Here is a 23,692-nt window from a genome sequence, read left to right on the forward strand (position 1 = left end):
TTACAAAAAATGTTTTGTTACAAAGTACTGAAAAAAAGATACTGTTGAAGAAACAGGAATGCCTTCGACATTATAGGCTCATATCTCAAAATATTTTTTTAATTAAATTCTATTCATGAATTCTGGATTTTTAAATTGGGGGAAATGAGAAGGCTTAGTTGTAAAAACGGTATTTTTTGAATGCATCAAATCCGTCTTTGTTACTCGAAAAAGACCGTTTTCTTTCGCAACTGATGGTGAAATCCAGCTGGAACTCTAATTTCCGAGATTGTTTTTTTGTTTTTTTTATAACCGCCCTTTAACGCATCACTCCGCCCTCCCCCCTCCCCCTCCGGAGTTTCCAAGTTTTCCTCTTCGGGAAAGTTGAACACCGAACTTCCACAAGTGTGTAAAAAAAAAACGTAACCGAGGCGGAAAGGCGTTGCAAATAAAATTTCGGGAGCCACCCGAGTACTTTCACTCTCAGTATGTGGCTGCCTTGCGGGTGCGTTTCCTTCGGTCGTCGGGTCATCAAACCGTATCTGCAGGTTTGGGGTCGACGGAGATGCAACATCGCGGCGTTCATGCCGGAGGCTGCGGGCTTTGGAGGCGTGAAGGACCGCTCCGCGCTGCAGGAGTTCTCCGTCGTCAACGGCGAGAGCTTCTGGGCCGCCGCGGCGCGGCAGAGACTGAGCTGGATCAGTCCTTTCCACACGGTCCAGGACTGTGACCTGAACCGGGGGGAAATCAAGTGGTTTGTGGGTGGACAGCTGAATGTCTCCGGTAAGACTTATAATCACATTTAATTAGAATATGATAATTTGATTTATAGAAATATATTTGATTGTTAGAATAAACTATGCGTTGAACTCGGAGGTTCAACATGATGCAGAAACACGTCTTCATAAAACACACAAAGAGACAGCGAAGGCGTCATTATGTAAACTCTCTATCAAAGGATACCTTGAACGCACCACGTTCACGTCAGGTAACGTGTTTATCTGTGTGTACCTGTGTGGGCACTGCAGTGAACTGCCTGGACCGCCATGTGCACACCTTTCCTGAGAGGGTGGCCCTGATCTGGGAGCGGGATGAACCGGGGTCAGAGGTCAAGGTCACCTACAGGTCAGCAGGAAGATTTTAAATCAATGTGTGTTTGTGTGTGTGTGTGTGTGTACCGGGTTGTTTCGCCTCATGTGGTGTAGTTGCTGTATTTTTACAGGCAGTTGTTGGAGATGACGTGTCGCCTAGGCAACCTGTTAAGGCGTCATGGCGTGAGGAGAGGGGACTGCGTCACCATCTACATGCCCCCCTGCCCTCTGGCCGTGGCGTCCATGCTGGCCTGTGCCCGTATCGGTGCGGTGCACAACGTGGTGTTTGCGGGGTTCAGTGCCGAAGCCCTCGCAGAGCGGATCAGAGACGGTGAGGCGGCGTTGCTGGAAAAAAATAATAAAAATCCTATGTGAGAGCGGTTGCTTGTTGTGAGGATCCCGCTGAGAATAACCACTCTACGGCTCCCCTGAGCTTTCACACATTTTAGCGTCTCTCAGCTCATTGTTTTGGTTTTAAAGCCCCACAATTGAACTGTTTTAGTCCAGACTCACTGTTAACCCAGTTTCCAGTAGCAGCTGTCGTTGGTGAAAATGGCCAGCAATTATAATGAGCTGACGAACACAATGGAGCATTTAGCAGAAAAGGAGCCAAATACTTTTTTTTGGAGGCTGTTTTTTTTTCGTGATATAATCCAAGATAATAATATTGAATCCATCACAAATTCAATAAGTTTAATTTTCATGTCCATCCCCTTTCCAGCCCAGTCCAGCACGGTCATCACCGTGAACCAGGGCGTCAGAGGGGGCAAGGTGATCGAGCTGAAGAAGACGGTAGATACGGCAGTTCAGAGCTGCCCGACGGTACAGCAGGTGTTAGTTGCCATGAGAACAGAGAATCCGGTCGCCATGACAGCCAGGGACGTGCCCATGGAGGAGGTGAGAGAGCAGAAAGCCAATCACAACTTGATTGATGAAAATTTTGTTTATTTGGATAAAACCCCTTGAGATGTACCATCTCGTTTTCGAGGGGGTCCAAACATATAGACAAACATAGCTTCAACAGACAAACATGTTCTCAGCAATATAGAAAAACAAACAGACAAAATAAGCAAACAAACAAACAGAAGAAGAAGAAGAAGAAGAAAAAAAAAAAAAACCAATAACTGGTTTGTCCTTGTACAAACAAGGACAAACCAGTTATTGTAACTACATATGTACAGAACAAAACAACCATAATAAGGCCACAATGGTCAACATTGAGACTAGAATGACAGTGTATAATGTTTAGTGTCAGTTCAACAAATCAGAAATGCATCTTCAGTGAAAACAGTGATTGAGATGTTAATGCCATAAGCAGAAGACTGCAAAGCTCTGTGTGATTAATTGTGCTAATTGTTTCTGCACTATATGCCTTTTTTTTTAGAATATTTCTCTGTTGCAGACCTTTTGCTCTGCTGTGGTTACTTAGTGTGACTTTAAAAAAAAAAAAAACCAGCCTTTTAATGTCGTGATGTCATGCAGGAGATGCTGAAGGAGGATGTGGCGTGTGAGCCGGCCGCCATGGACAGCGAGGACGTCTTGTTCCTGCTTTATACATCAGGCAGCACCGGGAAGCCCAAAGGACTCGTCCACACTCAGGCCGGATACCTGCTGTACGCAGCGCTCACACACAGGGTGAACATCAGCCCAAACCCACATCTGCGTGATTTAAAAAAAATATATTGTTAACATTATGTAAATATTCAAATATAATTATATTATTATTATTATATTTTATACAATCGTCCAATCAGCCTTCTCCTCTCACCACCAGTACGTCTTCAGCTACCACGATGGAGACGTGTTCGGCTGTGTGGCCGACATCGGCTGGATAACGGGACACAGTTACAGCGTCTACGGGCCTCTGGCAAACGGGGGGACCACCGTCCTCTTTGAGAGCACTCCCGTTTACCCCGACCCAGGTATGAACGTCACACGTCACTGCAGGAAAACTCTTCTTGCATTCAAATAATTCTTCTAGTAATTTATTTTTATTAGCTCTAATGGTATCACGATAATGGGACTTTTATGACTGACTATGGGAAGTGTGTTGGCAGACGTCCTCTAAGGATTGTCCTTGCCAAGAGCTCTGCATTCTCATGTCTTTGCCTATGAATAACTGTTTACAGTTGAAGTTGGCCATGCCTTCCACACTAAAATTAGGACTTCTGTATACACAGGCGTAGGACACAGTGTTGTGTCTATCAGCACACACAGCTTGTTGTTCTCAAGGAGAAACAGGAACACTAATAAGGATTAAAAGTGTTTTCTAGTTTAGTTCTCAGACTCCTTCTTTATCCTAATCTCTCATTTCTGATTCACATTTTCGGTAACTTCTAAACACATTGTAGAATAAACACATTGTTCGACGTGTCCTGTTTTTCACAGGAAGGTACTGGGAGATGGTTCAGAGACTTAAGATCAACCAGTTTTACGGGGCCCCCACAGCGATCCGTCTGCTGCTCAAGTACGGAGACCAGTGGGTCCACAAATACGACCGCTCCACCCTCAAAACTCTGGGCTCAGGTACGCCAAACACCACGCTGACGAGTCCGGACACAAGAGCTCCCAGTTAAAGGAAAAGTGATCATAATTTCGACCTACCTTTCTTATCAAAGTTTTCCCGTGAACACAGCTTTCATAGCGTTGCCTATTTTAGAGGAAAGCCGACACGTGTTACATACTGACAGTATATTAAAAGTCAAGCCTGCCTGTATGTCGACATACCAAAGCAAAGCCCAGCATGCCAGGAGATTAACATAACAGAATGTAAAGCCTCCAATACGTTGTGTGCTACATATAGAACAAAATAGGAATTATAACAAGTATGCAAAAATGAATATACGACCACGTTATTTGATTGAATTATACGTGTCTGTCTGCAGTGGGTGAGCCCATCAACACTGAAGCGTGGGAGTGGTATCACAAAGTAGTTGGAGATGGACGCTGCCCTGTGGTGGACACCTGGTGGCAGACAGGTAACTGGGAATACACTTCGCTACTGGAAATGTTGGGTTTCGGAGAGCAGCGGCGCCGTTGCCGTGTCCTGTGTGAAAGGCCCATCAGCCAGGTGTCAGACTAAATGTATCGCACATTTTAACTGAATTTCAGAAGAAGATTGGCAAAGAAAATGCTAATTAATGCTTAAGATTTGGGCAACTCCCAGACCGGACATCGCCGTGGTTATCATCTATTTCACTCTAAATAGGAACCTGATTAACATAACGATTATCATGCTGTGTTGAAGAAGGCTTGAAGCTTTTATAATGCTGTAAAGCCAGAAGTAGGGACATTTTCTCTTAGGCTTCTATACAGTCGGACTTCTTTTGGAAAACTGAAGAGGCGCCCCCTGGTGGTCCTTTGAAAGAAGGCGTTAGCTACATTTTTTCAGAACCAACAGAAGACCCCAACCCAAAATGACTGAATTAAAAGTGAAAAAAATACTGAAAAACTGTGTAGAAAGCTTGATAGAAAGTCAGTGCTTCATGCACATAATTTATTTTCTGAATCTCTTTCCATTGCACTTTGTTGCAGTTTGCTTCTATCGATACACCAACTTTTCCACATCTTTTTTTTATGTGCAAATTGAAAAGAGCTGGATGGAAACAAACCTCTAGTCTTTTTGGCTTAAAGGTCCGAACAGCAATCAGTCGAGTCATTTATCAAGTACAAATACCTTTTGATCAGAAAATTGTGATTAATTCATTCAAATGTATTCCAATTAACTCGTTTTTTGTCAAATGTAAAGAGCCTATTGTTAAGTTCATTATCTCGTTCTTGAACATGGCCACGTCTGCGGAAACTAAAACAGGCCTTCAGCCTTCTTATTTCCAATGATAACAGCGTTATATAACACTCCTGCGGTTGTGTGTTCGTCTACACAATGTTACAGTACGTGTGTGTGTACATGCACAGTACACACTTTCACTCTCTCACACACACACACACACACACACACACACACACAAATGCATAAAACCAGGGAGGCTTCCTTCCTCTGGAGACTCCCGAGTCAAACAGATGTTTTCCTTTTAGAGTCATTTCCGGAGCAGAGGCTTGAACTAAATCTCAACTTTAACCTTTTCTTTTCTCTTTATATTGAATTATCGCAGTCAAGAGAAATAGAGAAATGCAGCCGGCAATAATTCCATCCCTGCTTTTTGTTGGTCAAAATGCTCACATAAGCCTATTGGAAGTTTGAATACATTTTGACCGCGGAATGCAGATGTTGTGAACAACACAGCTGCCAAAAGAGCAACGTCACAAAGTGGATCACGGTCAGCTGGAGAGCCTCGGATCATCTATGTACTTCCAGTTTTACCCTGACCTCCTTCCAAACACATGAATGGGTCTCCATATTAAACACAGAGAAATAGAAAATTGTAAGAAATATGATTTGTAAAAGTTACTGTATAGTAATCCTGATACTTTCTGCCCTCATCTGTGACTTTTACATTAATAATTGCATGTGGTGTGACACATCAAACTTTTCATTGATAGATAACACTGCAAAATAACCATTATTCCCTCACTAGAGTAGCTTATGATATATATGGTTTTGAATTCAGCTGATTTCGCTGAAAGAAACCATTTTACAGATAAACAGAAAAACCCAACTGACACTGTGTTTCATCCTCAGTCCCCACAAATTAGATTAAGTAATGATCAAATGGAGCAAAGCTGCGTTAATTACCATACAAATGACAAAAATCTATAATTAATGGACGATAATTAAACATCAGAGCATCATGAGCTTGAGAATTACAGACACAGATATGACCCAAATACCCTATTTCAGTAAAATGGATTATATTATGTTATTATGTTTCCTGGACCACTATTTCCAATTAGGACTAAGTGGCATTATTCATAAATACCATTTGGTTGAACTGGGAGCAAGTAGCCTGTTCAGAGAGAGAATTAGATTTTCATCCGCTGTTGGCATAAGGCCTTCATGTTGGATCATACAGGAGAGGTGAGAGTATGCAGGAGGATACAGTACTATGCTATGACCTTTTTACTCTTTGGATGGCGTACTATGGGATGACTTTATTTACATATATATATGTTTTAATCCATACTATACTATGACTTCTAACAACATTCTTATGTCACATTATAGTATGGCTTTATCACTTATTATTGACAACATATTCCATCATCTTTTTAAGGCATCTATTCTATTACCTTTTTATGGTATACTATAACATTTTTATAGTAAATTATACTATCACTTTTTATGGTATACTATGACATTTGTATGGTATACTATACTATCACTTTTGATGGTATACTATGACATTTTAATGGTAAACTATACTATCACTTTTTATGGTATACTATGACATTGTTATGGTAAACTTTACTATCACTTTTTATGGTATACTATGACATTTTAATGGTATACTATACTATCACTTTTTATGGTATACTATGACATTTTTATGGTAAACTATATCACTTTTAATGGTATAATATGACATTTTATGGTAAACTATACTATCACTTTTTATGGTATACTATGACATTTTATGGTAAACTTCACTATCTTTTCTCCACTTTTATGGTATACTATGACATTTTTATGGTATACTATACTATCACTTTTTATGGTATACTATGACTTTTTTTCCATACATACAACATAGTGTACCTTCACTTTTTTCATGATTATTTTTTTTTATCATACTATACTTTCACTTTTGGAAAGTGTTGATTTTTTGGGGAAATTTTAGTCCAGAAGTCTCACAGTTGCAGTAGATTTGAACAGGATGCCAGTTGCTAATGCTATTGTGAGATCATCTGTTGTGTCCTACTTTATAACAAACCCCTTCTGCTGTTTCCGGCACGGTTACCACCAACACTACCAGGCGGATTACCAGGCTCCCTGAGGTCCAGGGAAACCTAATTTAATTTACTTATTATGGCTGTAATTCCACAACCTACATCTGTAGTGATGAAAAGGGCATATAGATTTACAAACTGTTCTTTGGCTCTTTCATTTATAATCTCCTCCTGTCCCTTTAATTTTACCTTTGGCGCATCTTGTGCAATTCTACTCAGGCTACTCTCGATCGATAAACCATTCTTCTGACCCGTCTTATTAAGATCATCATCTACAGGAGGAGACAGTGGGTTTAGTGCCACAGACGAAACAGGGACGTTTGAAACTGGATGGGATGACAAACACAAGTGTTGGTTTTGGTGTTTTTAGAATATAGAATAATGCCATCCTTATAATCTGCCTTGTTTTTTTCTCTGTGTTCTCAGAGACAGGTGGCATCTGCATCACCCCAAGGCCATCAGAACCAGACGCAGAGATTGTCCCAGGAATGGCTATGAGACCTTTCTTTGGCATTAAGCCCGTGATCATGGACACTGAGGTGTGTGTGTGTGTGTGTGTGTCATCCCTGAAAATGTTGGATGGCTGGGAACAGCCTGGAGGGAGTGTCAGATTAGGATTATAAAATAATCACCAGCTGTGTCACTTTTGATACCCACCCTGCTCCCACCCATCAGTCCCAGTCTGTGGGTGCCAAACTCCCCATTAAAAATCTGTCGTGCTACTTTGCAGCTGATTTGGAAATGCACAGATTGAGCAGACGGTTGGAGTGGTGTCTCTGAGCTCATTTCGCTTCCTCGCCCTCAGCAAAAAACAGCATTTTGAGAGCATCACTTTTGACAATGTGGTGCGTTAATGGTGCTTGTTTTCGGCAATTTTGGAGGAATATTTTCCTTTCGGTTTTGTTGAGTCATTAGATCAATCACCATTTTCACTGACATTCACTGAATAGTATTTACATAGTACAATTATCTTATAATTTACCTACATATATATTTGCATTTAAGACATTGATTTATTAATATAGAATTATTTTGTGTCTCGTTTATTTTCCATTTATCTTCAGGGAAAAGTGCTGACTTCCAACCCCACATCTGGAGCTCTCTGTATAGCTCAGCCCTGGCCCGGTATGGCCCGAACCATTCATAACGACCATCAGAGATTCATTGAAACCTACTGTCAGCCTCATCCTGGTACAGCACGATGACTTCAAGTTCATAGTGTTTTTCAATTCCTTTTTATTTAAGTGAAGAGAACAACTCATCTTTCTTTGTGCCGACAGGTTACTTCTTTACTGGTGATGGGGCCTATCGCTCCAAGGAGGGGTATTACCAGATCACTGGCCGCCTTGATGATGTCATCAACGTGAGCGGCCACAGGATTGGGACGGCAGAGTTAGAGGATGTTGTGGTGTGAACACATTTTAAAGTCTTTGAGCATTTCTTGCTACAGCGTTTAACCAGACATTTTTGTTCTTTAGAAGTTACGTTTTTGATCCCGACTCTGCTTTCTGTAACAGAACCAATGCTTTGCAGTGGCTGAGTCTGCTGTCATAGGATACTCGCATGACATCAAAGGACAAGGTGAGAAAGAAATCTTTTGTCAGCTATTCAGTTGAAAAATGTCTTTCCTACACAATAAAAAATGTCCATCATAGTAAAGACTTGTTTGTTTTCAGGCATTTATGCCTTTGTGGTGCTAAAAAAGGATGTGGACGTTCAAGAGGGGGACCTCTCTCTGCAGCTAAACAATATGGTATCTACAAAAATCGCCAAGTACGCCTGTCCAGACTTCATCCAGGTAATTTACTTGTTGCTGAATGTTAATTCTTCAAATTGACATTAAAGACCAACTTGTACTTAATCACGTCATTCTCACAGTTTGTTCAGCGGCTGCCAAAGACACGCTCAGGCAAGATAATGCGGCGGGTGCTGCGGAAAGTGGTGGAGCGAGACCTGAACGGGTTGGGTGACCTCAGCACGCTGGATGATCCTGCAGGAGTTCAAGAGATCCTACAAGGTCACCGTGATCTCTGCAGTAAACAACAAGTATGATGGTGTGTTTTCTTTAGACATCCTCGTCTAAAAGACATGAAAGTAGTGCATGTTAGTCCATATTTCACTTAACCAGAATATATATATATATAAACATTTTAAAGGTCAAATATATATAGTTTTTTATTATACACTTGACATATTTATGAAATTGGGTAAACACTATATATGTATATAAATATAAATGATCCTGATAAGAGTTAGAATGATTTGAGCACATTGTGTGCTTATTACAAATTGGAGCTAATATCATATAAATGCAGATATCTGATGTAGTGTTTGTAAACATTATATAATAAACAAATGTAAACTAGAAGATTTTCTGAGTTTGTTTCCATGATGGGTGAACTTGATGATAACGGAGCCATCCAAAGCATTTGTGTGACGAAGTCATCTAGAACATTCTGTTTGAGTACAAACTGGATATAAAATGGAGTTCAGGTGTCCACCCCCACTGGAGCATCTGGGTTTAAAGTGCCTGGTTGAAGAGCACTTGAGTGTTTCTAACTGAGGAATTCAGAAGTGTCCTCGTCTCCCACGCCGATGCTTCCTGCATGTCCAGGACTTCACAGAGACGGGAGGGACTCTTCTCTGAGGCTCCTGCTGCCTCCTTTTAACTTGGTTAACTCCCACAGGCCTTCTCCACACAGCTTCAACTGGACATCATGGTACTGTGACAAACAGAAGGACAGAGTTAATCTCCCTCATCGAGTTAGACAGATTTAAGAACAAAGCAAGAGCTAAAAATTAAGAAAATTGACATATTGAAACCAAATATTCACAAACTGGCAAAATAGCACAACTTTATACATTTTAGAGGAGACGTTCATAAATTAGAAGTATTTTTCCCAATGTAGTTTGAACTCTTATCTTTTTCCAGATTGTTTTATTATTTATTTACAGGATCTAAATGGCCTAAGATGAAGCAACACCCATTTTGTCACTGGGAGCAATTTGTACTCTGAAGTTTTAAGAACGTGGCCCCTGGAAAAGGACTCATGCATGTTCAGTCTACCTTCTCCAGGCTGCTGCGGTGTCCCAGACTGACCAAAGTCATGCCGAGCTGTTTACAGGTGCGGTACAGCTGTCCTTCTGCCTCCTCCGTCAGAGCACTGGTGGCCTCATCCAACACTGAAGACAAACATCACATACTGTGACAGTGCTCCCCTGACAATGCAGTGACAGAATCACAAAGTATTGATTCCTCTGATGCTTTCATGGATACATGACAGAAATCAAGAGCAACACACCTGCATATTTGGGCTGCAGGTAGAAGAGACGAGCGAAGCAGAGACGCTGCATTTCACCTGGAGACAGAACATCATACCTGCAAAGAAAAAAAAAACGTTCAGTGTCTGCTTCTTTTTTGCCGGACCTTTCCAGGTATTTTCCTCTTGTATCTCACTCACCAGTTCCAGTCCACCTGTTCATCCAGCCCGCCTGTCCGCTTCAGGAGACTGGACTGCAGCACAGATATCCGTTAGTTCAAATTCATTCAGAATTTTGTGAAATATTCAACGTGAATAAACTATTTAGCAAAACAAACTGATTTTAGTTTAAAGGAATATACGGCAAGATAACGTCACTCACCACTCCAGCCAGTTCCAGGAACTTTATTATTCTCTCATCGTCAGCTGAGCCTGGAAAAAAAAGCATTTTGAATATAAATATATTTGTCATACCAGGAGGCAGCGTCAACACAGTGTCGACAGTTTAATAAACAGCTCATTCAAAGTGAAATCTGATACCTGATAAAGGGTAAATATCCTTCAGTGGGTAGATCACCTTCAGAGAAAAGAGTTACAGTGAAGTTAGTTGATTTTGCTAGATTTCAGCACTGATAACTTGACAAATGGATCTATACATTTATTTTGTAACGACAAAAAAGACGAGACCTGTTCACGCAGAGTACCGTCAGTCAGGTAAGGCTTCTGTGGCAGGAAGAGTGTTCCTCTGGGCCCGAAACACGTGGTCATCTGGACAAAACCTGAGGAGACGGGCGACAGTCGTCAGGAGGCTGCTAATGTGTGTCTCATATTCTCATATTTGTGGTGTTAATACAACTAACGCGCAGCTGTCTCACCGCTGTCTGCCTCCCAGAGTCGGTTGAGGACCCTCAGTAGTGACGTCTTGCCCGTTCCCGTGTTCCCCACCACCAGCATGTGTGTTCCCTCGCTGATTGTCAGACTCAGATCCTCCACCAGCAGCTTGTCTGAGTAGGGAGATTTGTATGAAAGATGGTCCAGGATGAAGGCAGTGTCTGCAGGGCCCGCATGGATGTTGAAGTCACTGTGTGGAGAAAATACATTTAAAAACCAAAGGACATGCGGAGGCTGAGAAGCTTTGCTTAAAGCACTTTATATTCATTTCTGCCATCTTCTTTACTATCTGCCTTGTTTTTAAATCTTTTAACATGCGGTCTCTAGCTGTACTTGTTTGCAGCAGCGACCAATGTAAACGTGCTCACACAAACCTGTCAAAGTCGTAGCTTTCCCCCGATGCCGGGTCATAGTCACACTGCGTGCGTAGGATGTCATCCATCACCTCCCTCAGCTCCCCAATCCTGACGACCACACACGCACACACACACAGATTCAGTGACGGAAATGTGGATGGCGTCTAGAATGCTGCTGTCATCATCTGTCCTCCAGGAAGTGAATTTAAGTATGCAGCGTGATACCTGTGGGTGTATCCAGCCACGTCTGATAGAGTGGTTGACAGGTCTATTAGCTGGGAGAAGCCATTTATCAAGTAGATGCACACAAAGGCGTTCTGAATACGAACAAGGAAAGGGTGAACCAGAGCAGAGAGTAAATAAGAGACAAGATTATTAAAAGGAAGACCGTTTGAACACGGAACAAAAGGCAGAAACAACGAGGCACATTGGACAGCAAGAAAGAGACAAGAGGCATTTCATTCTGGCTGATGATAATACTTAAATGTGCTTTACATGGTGATGCTTTTCTACATTTTTTTTTTTTACACACATGTAAAAGTGATATCTCGGTCAATCATCAGACATTCAACTCAGCATGAATGTTTTATCAGAAGAGAAGGTATTTGCTGCCACCTAGTGGTTACATTAGCACCACATTCACATTCAGCAAGCTCTTCTGTAATGGCAAGCCTTACATAACCTTTGCCCTCTATCAAATAACTGTGGGTAAAAGGTCACAAGAGTGCATATTTGTAGATATTTTATGATTTAATATTATGATGCAGAATTTGCTTAAACTATTTCACCTGTCTACCTTCCAATTATATGATGTGTTGCTGAGAAAAAAAAAAAGATTGATAATGATTGAAACATTCATACATTTGTACTGATTGTATGAAAATAAAAACCTTTTTTTTATTTTGACCTATGACTACATTATTAAGGGGTCTTATCTTTTTATGTGAATAAAGTTGCATTTCGTAAGAACACAACTTCTGAGAAGAAGGGAGAGGAAAAAAAAAAAAAAAAAAAAAGGATTGCTTACCTTACTGATGAGTGCACTGAGCTCCCCGGGAGTGAGATCATCGTAGATTCCAGTGAAGATGGGAATGGCGATAATAATATAGCTGAGGAAACCTCCAAGGTAGTCAAACGTATTTACCCCGACTGAGAGAGGAGAGGTCAGAGGTTAACAGGTTTAAACAAGCAGCAATCATTGAAAGATATGAGTCAGTGAGTGGGTGTGTGTAGGAGGTTCTTACTGTAAAGCCAGAGCTCTTTATTTATTAGACTCTTCTGAGTTTGTAACAGAGCCTGCAGTCTGCGGTCGGTCCTTATGAGCTCCACTTTACCGGCTCTAAAAAAAAAAAAAAAGAAGATAGCATTTTTTTCCAACTTGCCCTCCTTCAACTCCATGATTGGTGTTATTTGGTGTGTGGGAATGATTCAGATATGTCCTCATTTCCATTTCAGCATGAACCATGCACAAGACACAGTAAAATAAATGAGAAAAGCTTGACCGTGGTATATAATTCATGTGCCTCACCTGTAAAAAGCTGCAGACTCTGCATTGACACGAATCTGCATGTGCTTGAATCTAGAAATAAAAAAACACATCTCTGGAAAACCACTTTCAAGCAACGAACTTACGATGTAACACAAGTTTAATTTAAACTGTTCCCCGTCAAGACAAAATCCCATTGTTATAACTTGACAAGCCACAGTTGGATCAAGTTACAATTCCTCTTTCAAAAGCTGATGCATTTCCTGTCAAAAGGCACTGGGCCAAAGTCCACACACACTTCCTCTCTGCAAAGATGGCTGAAGCTGATTTTCTTAGATTTGAATCGAATAAAGCTGACAAATATACCCAACCGCTCTGCTGACGTTCAAACATTTTCCAGTCATTCCTGTTCTGCTCGTCTGTCAGCGCACACTCTTCTTAACACGGACACTTGATATATGATGCACTATGACATACATACCGAACTCACCTGAAGTCTCCCTCCAGTTTTTCTTGGTCAAACAGAGTCGACACAATCGGCCCCATGAGGACTTTATTGGCAACCGTCCCAATCACAAAGTAGCCAAAGATACTCACAGGACCAATCCAACCGGTGCTACAAAGCAAAGCAACTTTATTTATATTGCTCATTTTAACACACAAAAGACAATAATAATAATAATATACAATAATAACAATACATTTAAGTAAACTACTGAGCTAAAAATAAGCCTCACATTTACCAGAAAGCAAAAGCAATGTTTTTAAGGTACTATTTATATGTGGCTGTGATCACATGACACCTGAACACAACAGAGCACAAGGCACGTCTCCGCTGAAGCTTCATATGACAGTGGCCACTCAAACAAGCTCACCTATGGAAGCAGTGGTAGGTGTAGTAAGCCAGTGTGAACGGTGATACAATCAAACGGCTAGCCATGCGGCTCATCTGCTTGCACAACCTCTCTGCATCCTGACTGATTCGCTGGTCTCTGCAAGTAACACAGAAAGACAAGAAGTAATACATTTCAGATGATAGATTTCAGATCACGTTGATAAATGTTGATGAATCGAAATTGCATTCATGTCTATGTTCTTTAAACAAGAAAAGAGGGAAACCATTCAAGCTTACGGGTTGTCTATATCCTCTCTGAGTACATTGAGTGTGTAATAGACTCGGCCCTGGAAGTACGACGTATGGAGGCTCTCAGTCAGCGTCCTCCTCCAGCTAACATACATCTGATTGCAAATGTACTGGTCGATACTTTTCAACTGGGAGAGGGAGAGAGGAACACAGACAGAAGGAAACAGTCTGTAAGAGTAACGGAGACAACAAACAAAAACCGTATGACAAGTTTTATGGGACAAACCAGATTCCTTCATGTGATTCCTCATATTTTGGATGAGGCCTGCAAGCACTGTTCAATTTAAAAAGCAATGTGGACAAATAAACTTTATGTAGAATTTCAGTCTCTTCGGATACGCGTTTGCAATTTCTCAGGTTCAAAATCCAAGTAGGCTGTAAAATGAACATGTCAGGCTGTCCTGACAGTGTCAACTTGTTATTGTCCATTATGACAGCAATGCAAAATCAAATATATGATAAAACAGAGGAACTTTATTTAGTTTCAGCACACATCTAAATATGTATCTAGGCAGATAATGCATTGTGCTGGAAACACAAGATTTGTCCCAATTATTATAACAATAATGGTGTACTCTAACCACACACACTCAAAGTAATACTTTACCAACAAAATCATAATTTGTATATCAATTGCTCACCCAGTGTTACTTTGTTTTAAGAATTCTTAATAATTTCCTAGAAAATGGCTTGATTATCAATAATCTATGTATGTATTGAGTAAAAATCTGTGATGATGCATCAACTATTGTTTAAATAACGTTGAGTAAAAGTAAATACAGTATATGTTGTCACACTTTTATCAATCCCCAAAGATTGAAGACCAATCAGAAGCAGAGCTGGGAACAAACGACAATGATAAGAAACACATACAGCTGAGTTAGCGCATGCTAACAAGTTTTTTTAAAAGACCCAATTCCTTTTGCAGAAAAACAATGTAAGAATACTCTCCAGAGAGGGGGGATTGTGCTCCCTCTCACTTACTGTGGAGTTGATGACGATGAGCACCAAAGCTGCGCCCACCAGACTCTTGAAACCGGAGTAATCTTTGTCTGCCAGCACATTGTAGAAGTGGCTGGGGAGGACACCCACTTGGTAAATGATCAGCTGCTCTGGTGATGGAAATAAATAAGGTGTCAGCGCTTCGTTGGGACAAAAGAAATCGTAAAACTATATAGGAGAAATAAGGCAACGTTTGAGCCTATATTTAAACCAAAGGTCAGCAGGAGAAAAAAACACTGGTGTTTTCTGGAGTGTAGTGTTGTAGAAGTTACCTGTCAGAGTGACAGCAAGCAAAGTCCCAAACATCAGAGCACTTGGACTGGTCCACGATGGGAACAGGACCTTCTGGATGCTGCATAGCCTCCGAACAAACGTCCAGTCTAATTTTGGTCTGAATGATTCAACAGCAAGAGATCATGAGTACATTTTTTATTACACAATTTGAACGTAACGTCCATCCTGTGGTCACATGCATGCAATCTGTATTTCGTTGTTATGACACTTGCATAACTTTGCATCCGTCACGTACACCACACCACCGTTTAAACGTGCCTGCCAATAGTTATGTTTTGTAATTAGAGTTGTGTATTATCTACCAGTGACGTGTAAAAAAAAAAGTCCTGAGTGTACAATCACTGCACCCGGCACGCGTAGTTTCCTCCTCGTCTTACCTTTTTGTCCCTCTGCCATTTGACTTTTCCAGACGAGGCATCTGCACTGACGGCAGGGAAGTAATATCTTTCCAAGATAAACCTTCTCATGCGTTTCCAGGGCTTGATATCGCTAAGCGAACATCAACAAACGCGTAAAGCTAACTTTCGACGAGCGTTAACCGACGTCTGACGTTGAAGCAGCCAAAGAGTAAAACGGTTAGCATTGACGCTAGCTAAAAGTTAGCGAGGAGACGGACGAAACAAACGGACGACGGCTACATTAATTAGCTTAAATGTTGTCTTTCGTGTCGTCCATCCGACTATCACCTTGCTGCTCCACTGTGTGTGCGTGCGGCGCGCTGCTGGAGGTGGATGTTTTGGGAGATAAAAAAAGTAAAAGTCCGTACTTCCGGTGTAATGTACTCCGGTTTTTCAAAATAAAAGGTTGTGTAGCTTTTAATATTGGGGCCAATCAGGAAGTATGCAGATATGTCACTTTTGCTCATACACATAAAGTTCCCATATTGTAAAAAGTGCGATTTAAAAAAATTAAACAGGTCTAATTACTTTACAAATACTGTGGAAATAGGGAAAAGGCTCAATCCATGGACAAATACACAAAACCCATATTCAGTGCCTTTAAATGAGCTGTCAGGATATCTGCATGGTTGTGATGTCACAACTATACAATACAGACCATTTCGCTGTTTTAAACGTTTACATTTTAAATGTGTCTCAGTTTGTTTTTTTTCCCCCGGTTCCAGCGAACGTGAATCAGCTGACAGGAAGTAAACTTGGACCCAAGATGTTGCCTAGCAACGCAATTCTGTTGCAATGAGTAAAGGAAGCGTTTCAAACAGGGTCAATACAGGTATACCATTCAGATAAACAAACAGTATGAGGAGAAAAATATTTTTTTTAACATTATATTGTGTGAAAGTAATGAACATGGAAATGCATAATATGGCTTCTTTAAATGTAAACTCCCTGCCCAAAAATGTTTTTATTTTCTAAATATTTTTAATAGACTATTACAAAACCAACATACAGTAGATGCCTGAAAAGCAGCATAAACATACCACTATCTTAAAACCTAGAAATTACTGATGAAATTTACTGTACAAATATTAAGGAATAATAGTTTATTATTAAAGTATGTTCAGACTGTTTCTGTGTCCTGTGGCTACTATTTCAAAGGTAATAGGAGAAAAGAACCAGAAAACACCATTGGCTGGCTGGATGTACCAGATACAAACCTAAAACCTTATCTATGTTGCACAAAGATTAAGCATGAACCCAATGGAAGGGAGTAAAACACATGACACTGCACTGCATGGCTTCCCTCACTATTGACAAAACAAATATGCGGTTATTCTAGATTTGTGCAGTACTTCACATACAAGCAATGTAAGATTTTACACCAATCATTCCTTTTAAGCTATCAAATTAATATTCATGTCAAATTAAATTGAGATTTGTAAACATTTATTTTCAACTATTGATTTCTTGCTGAAAATAAAAATCCATTCAAAATGTTTTCCTTTTTTTGGAATATTTTATTCATTTTTATATATTTTTTCAAAAGGATAGTCTTGGCATAACAGAAGATGTGAGAATGGATGGTAATAACAGACCTATACATGTTCCATGGGTACTTATGATATAAGTATAATGTTCAGGCAATACAATTCTGGCATGTATATTAGAGCAAATCATTGTGAGTACGAGGTGTTGTCAGTGTTTTTATACAGTTTAAGGAAGGCTCACCTTCGCTTAAATATAATTCTCAGAAATCAAGTATGCATTATTTAGATTAAGATGGTTTTATCTATAGCAACAATTCAGCTCAAGTTAGTTAAAATGGCAAAATACTTTATCAAAAATATGTTATTTTAATTATATGCTTTCAAATGTTTATTCAGAGCACTTAACTTTGACCAAATGTAAAAATGTTTTTGAAATAAGCACAAAATATACAAAAAGGAGGTAATGCAAGATGGATAGTTAATGCTGACATGTAGAAAATCTTTATGATACAACAGACCTGCACTGGAACAGACCTTCCAGTCTCTCAGATTTAAACCGAGATGGTGTAACCACCCCCGACACCCATGAGCTTCAATACAGTATTTTATGGACTCTAGGCTGATTTAAGAGGAAGTGATGTGACTTCACACATTACTGATTCACTGTTTGGTTTATTCTTAGAGCTATAACATGTTATTATAATTTTCATTCAGCAATGGAAATGTACAATAGATTACTTGTTATTAAAAGAAAGCATCATTACAGTACATTTGATAGATTTTTTATATGCAAAGTTCCAGTTAACACTTAAATGTGTCGACCACAGGAGGATTTTAAAGGATAAAGCTGGTGATTTTCTAAATTGTTCTATGTAGTCGACAAATCCCAAGAAAAAGGTCCGAACCAACAATGGTTTAGTGAGTCTCAGTCTTAATACGCTCCAACTTCCTCCAGTCTTTGGCTCTGGATCCCAAACCCTGCTGGTTCAAACTGAAGATGTCAATCTTTTAAAATGGGTCATAAATATATAGTTTCACTATTTAAATAAAGGCTAAATTATTACTTAAAACAACTGGGCCATTATTAGTCAAACAGGAATGAATCCTGTATTTGTTGTGGACTATTTTCAGCCACAGATCAATACACATTTGGTGCATTTATAGTGTGAGAATGTGGTGTGTGTATAAACTACAGTGCCCATGCTCATGGAACATGTCGCCCAGTGAAACCGTGTGGCTCATTGATGTTTTTTTGTTATTTCTTGGGCAACAACAGAGCTATATGGCAAAGCAGAATATCGGAAAATACCAAAGAAATATAGAATATCACCATATTTATTCTTTAAATCGGTTTCTGTCATGCAGAAACAGAGCCTTGATCTCCTGTCAAAACAAGCAGGATGTTTCCAAGTGCTCTTTGTCTTCACCATGAGGTGAACACATCAGCAGTAAATGACAGTTTGCCCACCGCACTCAGGCAAGGTTTAAGATCCTAAAAAGGAGAGGCACCACACAGACACAACTAAAACCAACAACACTGTAAACAATGTAACGGTACGGCAGCTCTACTTTCATGTGCTGCCTTGCCTGCCTTACATCATCTGAAGGCAGCCCGAACAGTCGGCATAAGAATGGAATAGTCACTGCTTTCATAATCATTCTCGTGAGGAGGATGACAGCGACTCCGATGAAGAAGCGCAGCACAGAAAGACCCACCAAACTAGTGCTGATTGGTGGGAAAGTTAAAGGAAGCGAGGACAATGGAGGATCCAGCAGCAGCCCCAGCTGAAAGTTCACATGGGTGGCGATAGCAGCTCCGACCCCGGTGCCCAGAGCCTGAGCTGTATCGCCCCGTGAGGTACTCCAGGAATCCAGAGAGAAAGCCACAAGTCCTAGGCTCACATGTGATATGATAATCACAAGTGGAGCAAAGCGGTCCATCATGTAGAAGCTGTCGATCCTGTCCAAAATTGGCTGGAAAAAGGCTAGAATAAGAAGGCTGTACAGGAAGCCAGTGATTACCTCCTGCAACACAGGAACAGAAATCATTGTCAACCATGCATATAAGCAATTAATGTTTAATCATGTGCACTTTAATACAAATGCTTGATAATACTCAAAGTCTTAGAAATCCCTTTCATGCATTTTGATGGCAGACTTTAAATGAGACCCAACATTTCCATCCTGAGTTATAAACTGAGGTTACTGCAGAACATAAACAATATCTTCCAACCCGAGTTGTCTGGCCACCGAATCTAATCTAACATTAACTACTGCTTTTGATGTGTTTATTGTCCCCGCTTTATAGTCTCACTGATCATGTTGTAAAAATGAAAAATGGGGCATGTATGTCATGCATATTAATGGAATTAATTTATGTTATAATATGAAAAAATAAAACATCTATCCATCTACAGAAATGTAAATTATGCAAAGGCTATTTGAAAGAGTTTTTACCAAGCTGAAGTAGACCTCATTGAGTTACCATTCTGAGCTCAATTATTTCACATTATTTATTTCATATACTTACCAAAATGGAATGCATCCCCATGTAGACTCTGCTTACACACACCAGGACGCTCCAGCCGAGAGCCACAGAAAAACCAAAGAGGAAGGGATACTAGGAGCAACAACGGAAATACACAGAGTCAAAAAAATGAATAGTGATATTAGAAAGTTGGCTGACGACGAGCATTAATAAAATCCAGATCAGCTTTCTGATACAAAGAGCTTCTTCAGTGGGACCACGGACCGATTTTGCAGGACTACATTTTTCTTAACATCCCATTGACAGTGATTCTACTACACAGTGGAGGAAGCTAGGAGCGGCAGTAGCTCAGTCCGTGGGGACTCGGCTTGTAGCTAAAGAGGCCAGTTTGCCTCCTGGGCCAGAGGCTATATTTCACTGTGTGATAACATAGGTTCATTTGATTCACATTACAGTAACACTGCCTCTGCATTAATGTGCTCAATTGACATAAAGCCTTAATTCACAGTCAGCAGAAATACCAGCTCTCAAAACCCTCAGTCCATGTAGACTACATTTTGCTGACTCCTTTGAAAGAATTCATGCAAAGGAAACAAGAATCTACAGCCATGCTATCGGCTCTATGAGGTTGCACTTGGTCATGGTGGTGCTTTGAGCTAAATGCTAATCAGCATGCTTACATGCTCACAATGTTACCATGCGGTCGCTAGGCCGGTATAATGTTTACCTTGCACCCAGTCTTGGGTTTTTAATCATGCTGGCATGCTGACACAAGCTGATGAAAATGTCATTAGTTTGACAGGCATTTGGTCATAAACAAAAGTAAGATAAGATAAGACAAGATAAGAACATTTTTTATTGGTCCCACAGCAGGGAAATGTGCAGTATTTAAATTTTGACCTGATGATCACGCTAGATAAAAATATAAGGGATCCCCAAATTGCATGCAATCCATCCTGAGGGGAAGTTGAATATCTGCAGCAGAAAAAATAATTCACAAAACCACAAATTCCGATTTCATGGTGGTGTTAGAAGTAAAAAAAAAAAAACACATTGAAACTTCCATCTGCTCTGTAAGCCGTTTGTGGCGTGCATCCTATCTTTTGTAACGTCCTTCTCTGAAATGTTTCAGTTCCTCAACCGTCCACATTGGTCAACTTGATAACACCAAAAGTGTTGAGGAACTTCAAATTCCTAAACTCAACTGCCTGAACTCAGTTCAAGGTACAACAACAACAAAAAGAGCAACGAGTCTCTAAGCTTAAATGTAATTGTTTGGCATTTGTCCGAATACATCTGTTTTTAACATTGCACATACAGTGAGCACGAGATGCAGAGGCAAGCTGATTTAAGAACTCTGAAATACAGGATGCACAATGCATTCTTATCCTTTTAATAGGCGCCATGCCTATTAAAAGGATAAGAATGCATTGTGCGTCATTAATGCATCACTTTTCAAAGAGCATTAGGACTGAGGTTTGATAGCATTCTATCCCATACAAAACCCTTCGTGAATCCATTTAGGTTTATTGTTTTGAAGAAACTAAAGTTATTAATGGTGACAACTCAAAAAAAAAAACTGGAGTGGAGAGAGCAGAGGGCACAGAACATCAGCCAAGTAACATTTTGGTTTGCCATTAAGTTACTCAAGGATTTAGCGTTAATTAGTGACAGCCCTATCATTAGGTGGAAAAGTTCTATTGATTGGCACGCTGGCGACATGGCTGATCCTACATTCCACTGTTTTCTCCCAGCAGAAGGAAACGTTCCAATCCCAACTCTCTGTCCTCAATCTTAACCAGAAAAGTAATCTCTCATCCTCCACTGTCTCACTTTGATCCTTTGCAATGCTGCCCATTAGAAAGAAATGCTCACTGATACTTAAATGGATACTTTCACTCTCCTTTATTTAAAGTCAACAGTCTGTGTGTGTGTGTGTGTGTGTGTGTGTCTCTCTCTCTCTCTGTCACAATGTAGAACAGCAAGTTTTGTTTATCTCAAAATATTCTGACACACCCTGGTGTTTTCAGTCTGCTCTAACAGAGGAATGTCCGTCTTTGTGTGAATGTCTTCATGTCCATTCGAAACAGGGCAACAAGAATTAACAGTGATTTAAATGCATGAGGCAGGATGTGTGGAAAGATTTTTGTAACGCTGTCAACTCTGGAACTCTGGATCCTCATGCAGCGTGACGTAGAATAACATTGAGATATTTGTTAATGTAGATGTACACGCTGTGGACTGGTTGTCTGTAATAACATATATCCAGGTCCACACCAGATTAGTTGCAAAAACACAATTTCTAAAATCCTAAATTGACATATTCAAATTGTTTTCAGGTTGCAGCACTCCCAACCCCCAAAAACAGCAGAAACCAATGCAACTTTTGTTTTGCTTAATTAGTCTAATGAGTACTTTCCACCTGTATTTGACATGTTTTGGGGCGCAGTGTTTAAAAAGGTGCTCACCTGCCAGCGTCCATAGGTCAGCATGAAGAGACAGAAGGGTATGGCCGTCCCCGTCATAGCGTGCGTGGACGGCATGCTGTACTCGGAGTTGTAGAAGACCTCCACCTTCACCACAGGAGGGGAGGCCGGCCGGGACCAGCGGACCATATCCTTGGTGGACTGTCCCACGAACAGGTTCCAGGCCCAGACTACGATCAGCCTCCGGCTGACCAGGGCGTCGATGTTCCAGAAGAGGAAGGGGAAGAAGACGATGAAGAACATCTCGTTGCCCAGCTCAGTCCCGAACGTGAACAGGTAGAACAGAAACTTGTTGTGGATCAGGAACTCTTGACCCACGTCTCCGGTCAGGGAGTTCCTCCGGAGGGGCTTTGCTCTGGCGGTGTCTGGGTCGACATTTGCCGCTGATGAACCGTCGGGCCTGGCGGTGCCTTCACCCTGCACCCCGTTAACCTGCGGTGGGGTCGCGTCCCCGGCCGCCCCATTCCCAAAACTAGCGTCCGAGCTTGGTCCCCCATGTTGCGCCCTCTTCCGTAGTCCGGAAGAGTCCGGCTCCGACACTCCACTATCCGGCTTCGGCGGTTTAACAGGAAACGTCCCTCTAATGCCGCAAACATATTGAAACCTCGCTACATGGCGTGGGTCTTGGAGATAATTACACATCCGTACGAACTTACTTACAAAGTCGTTCGCCATGACTAAAAAAAACAAAAGAGTAACGGTTAGCTTAAAACGAACAGCGCGGTTTCTTCGTGAAAATGAAGTTCATGTTCATCGGGGGAGCTCAAGTAGAAGTGCGGCTTGGTGGCCGTTGCATCATCAACGAAATAAAATAACAGTGATTTGACTAACAGCACGAAGTTACTCGTAACTACCAACTGACATCCGGATTCAAAACACAGACCTTGTACACCGGCGTGGACGGCAGCATCCAAAGTCCGTTAGAGTTAACCATTACTTCATGATTTATCCCATATCATACGGCCACCAACTAACTGCGTCAGGCCGTTATTCCCGAGTTAGCGCTTCTTCTTCTTCTTCGGTTCTTTTCTTCTTCGTTTGCCCTAATATCGGGCCGTCACTATACAAAATGTTCAAGTACCACCCCCTACTGGTGTTGTGCTAAATTACACCTATATAAAAATAATCCGTGGTGGATTAAATATTCAGGTATACTTAAATAAAAAAAACAATGCAAGTACCATTCAAAACGTATCAAAGTGTATACTTTTATAATATAATCTATAACAATTCATTATAATTAATATATACTGCTCATATATTAGATAAGCATCATCTTCACCCACAAAGTAACTACGTATACGTGTATATAGTGGTATAAACGAAACAAGTAAGATGTTTATCTTAGCAGTGGAGTATCTTTAGTATAAAATAGCACATGATTATAATCAAGTTAATTACCAAAACCTCACATTGTGCTTAAGTAAAATAAAAGTAAAAGTTCTTTGTTATTTTCTGTATTAGTCAAATTATATTTTAGAAATTG

The 23,692-nt window shown here is 40.6% G+C and overlaps 3 protein-coding genes across 3 annotated transcripts; 1 reads left to right on the top strand and 2 right to left on the bottom strand.

Moving 5' to 3' along the window:
* The first annotated feature begins 349 nt into the window (after positions 1-349).
* LOC311026707 (acetyl-coenzyme A synthetase 2-like, mitochondrial) lies at positions 350-9,044 on the top strand. Its single transcript, XM_084030395.1, has 14 exons — positions 350-762; positions 1,008-1,104; positions 1,202-1,401; positions 1,792-1,967; positions 2,553-2,705; positions 2,845-2,992; positions 3,459-3,596; positions 3,956-4,048; positions 7,341-7,453; positions 7,979-8,105; positions 8,195-8,322; positions 8,432-8,495; positions 8,591-8,712; positions 8,793-9,044. The coding sequence occupies exons 1-14, from the start codon at positions 468-470 to the stop codon at positions 8,964-8,966; spliced, it is 2,028 nt and encodes a 675-aa protein (XP_083886521.1). The 5' UTR covers positions 350-467; the 3' UTR covers positions 8,967-9,044.
* A 59-nt stretch (positions 9,045-9,103) lies between these two features.
* Positions 9,104-16,060, bottom strand: abcd4 (ATP-binding cassette, sub-family D (ALD), member 4). Its single transcript, XM_084030396.1, has 19 exons — positions 15,725-16,060; positions 15,326-15,444; positions 15,036-15,163; positions 14,040-14,179; positions 13,783-13,899; positions 13,398-13,523; positions 12,950-13,000; positions 12,666-12,760; positions 12,449-12,570; positions 11,647-11,738; positions 11,440-11,529; positions 11,050-11,255; positions 10,862-10,953; positions 10,715-10,751; positions 10,557-10,606; positions 10,376-10,428; positions 10,217-10,293; positions 9,982-10,097; positions 9,104-9,637 (listed from the first exon to the last, which is right to left on the bottom strand). The coding sequence occupies exons 1-19, from the start codon at positions 15,763-15,765 to the stop codon at positions 9,533-9,535; spliced, it is 1,857 nt and encodes a 618-aa protein (XP_083886522.1). The 5' UTR covers positions 15,766-16,060; the 3' UTR covers positions 9,104-9,532.
* Positions 16,061-17,264: 1,204 nt separating this feature from the next.
* Positions 17,265-23,226, bottom strand: LOC311027017 (sphingosine-1-phosphate phosphatase 1-like). Its single transcript, XM_084030772.1, has 3 exons — positions 22,189-23,226; positions 19,763-19,852; positions 17,265-19,257 (listed from the first exon to the last, which is right to left on the bottom strand). The coding sequence occupies exons 1-3, from the start codon at positions 22,879-22,881 to the stop codon at positions 18,706-18,708; spliced, it is 1,335 nt and encodes a 444-aa protein (XP_083886898.1). The 5' UTR covers positions 22,882-23,226; the 3' UTR covers positions 17,265-18,705.
* Positions 23,227-23,692: the final 466 nt, after the last annotated feature.

Source organism: Eutrigla gurnardus, assembly GCF_963514095.1.
Source record: "Eutrigla gurnardus genome assembly, chromosome: 16".
NCBI lineage: Eukaryota > Metazoa > Chordata > Actinopteri > Perciformes > Triglidae > Eutrigla > Eutrigla gurnardus.

Coding starts and splice junctions, on each gene's coding strand:
- LOC311026707 (XM_084030395.1), top strand. CDS start 468: ATGTGGCTGCCTTGCGGGTGCGTTTCCTTCGGTCGTCGGGTCATCAAA. Junction 1,402..1,791: donor CGCAGAGCGGATCAGAGACG/GTGAGGCGGCGT, acceptor TCCCCTTTCCAG/CCCAGTCCAGCACGGTCATC. Junction 7,454..7,978: donor CCGTGATCATGGACACTGAG/GTGTGTGTGTGT, acceptor ATTTATCTTCAG/GGAAAAGTGCTGACTTCCAA.
- abcd4 (XM_084030396.1), bottom strand. CDS start 15,765: ATGCCTCGTCTGGAAAAGTCAAATGGCAGAGGGACAAAAAG. Junction 10,954..11,049: donor ACTCTGGGAGGCAGACAGCG/GTGAGACAGCTG, acceptor CCGTCTCCTCAG/GTTTTGTCCAGATGACCACG. Junction 10,294..10,375: donor GAACAGGTGGACTGGAACTG/GTGAGTGAGATA, acceptor TTTTCTTTGCAG/GTATGATGTTCTGTCTCCAG.
- LOC311027017 (XM_084030772.1), bottom strand. CDS start 22,881: ATGGCGAACGACTTTGTAAGTAAGTTCGTACGGATGTGTAATTATCTC. Junction 19,853..22,188: donor TGACCTATGGACGCTGGCAG/GTGAGCACCTTT, acceptor TGTTGCTCCTAG/TATCCCTTCCTCTTTGGTTT. Junction 19,258..19,762: donor TGGGGATGCATTCCATTTTG/GTAAGTATATGA, acceptor CCTGTGTTGCAG/GAGGTAATCACTGGCTTCCT.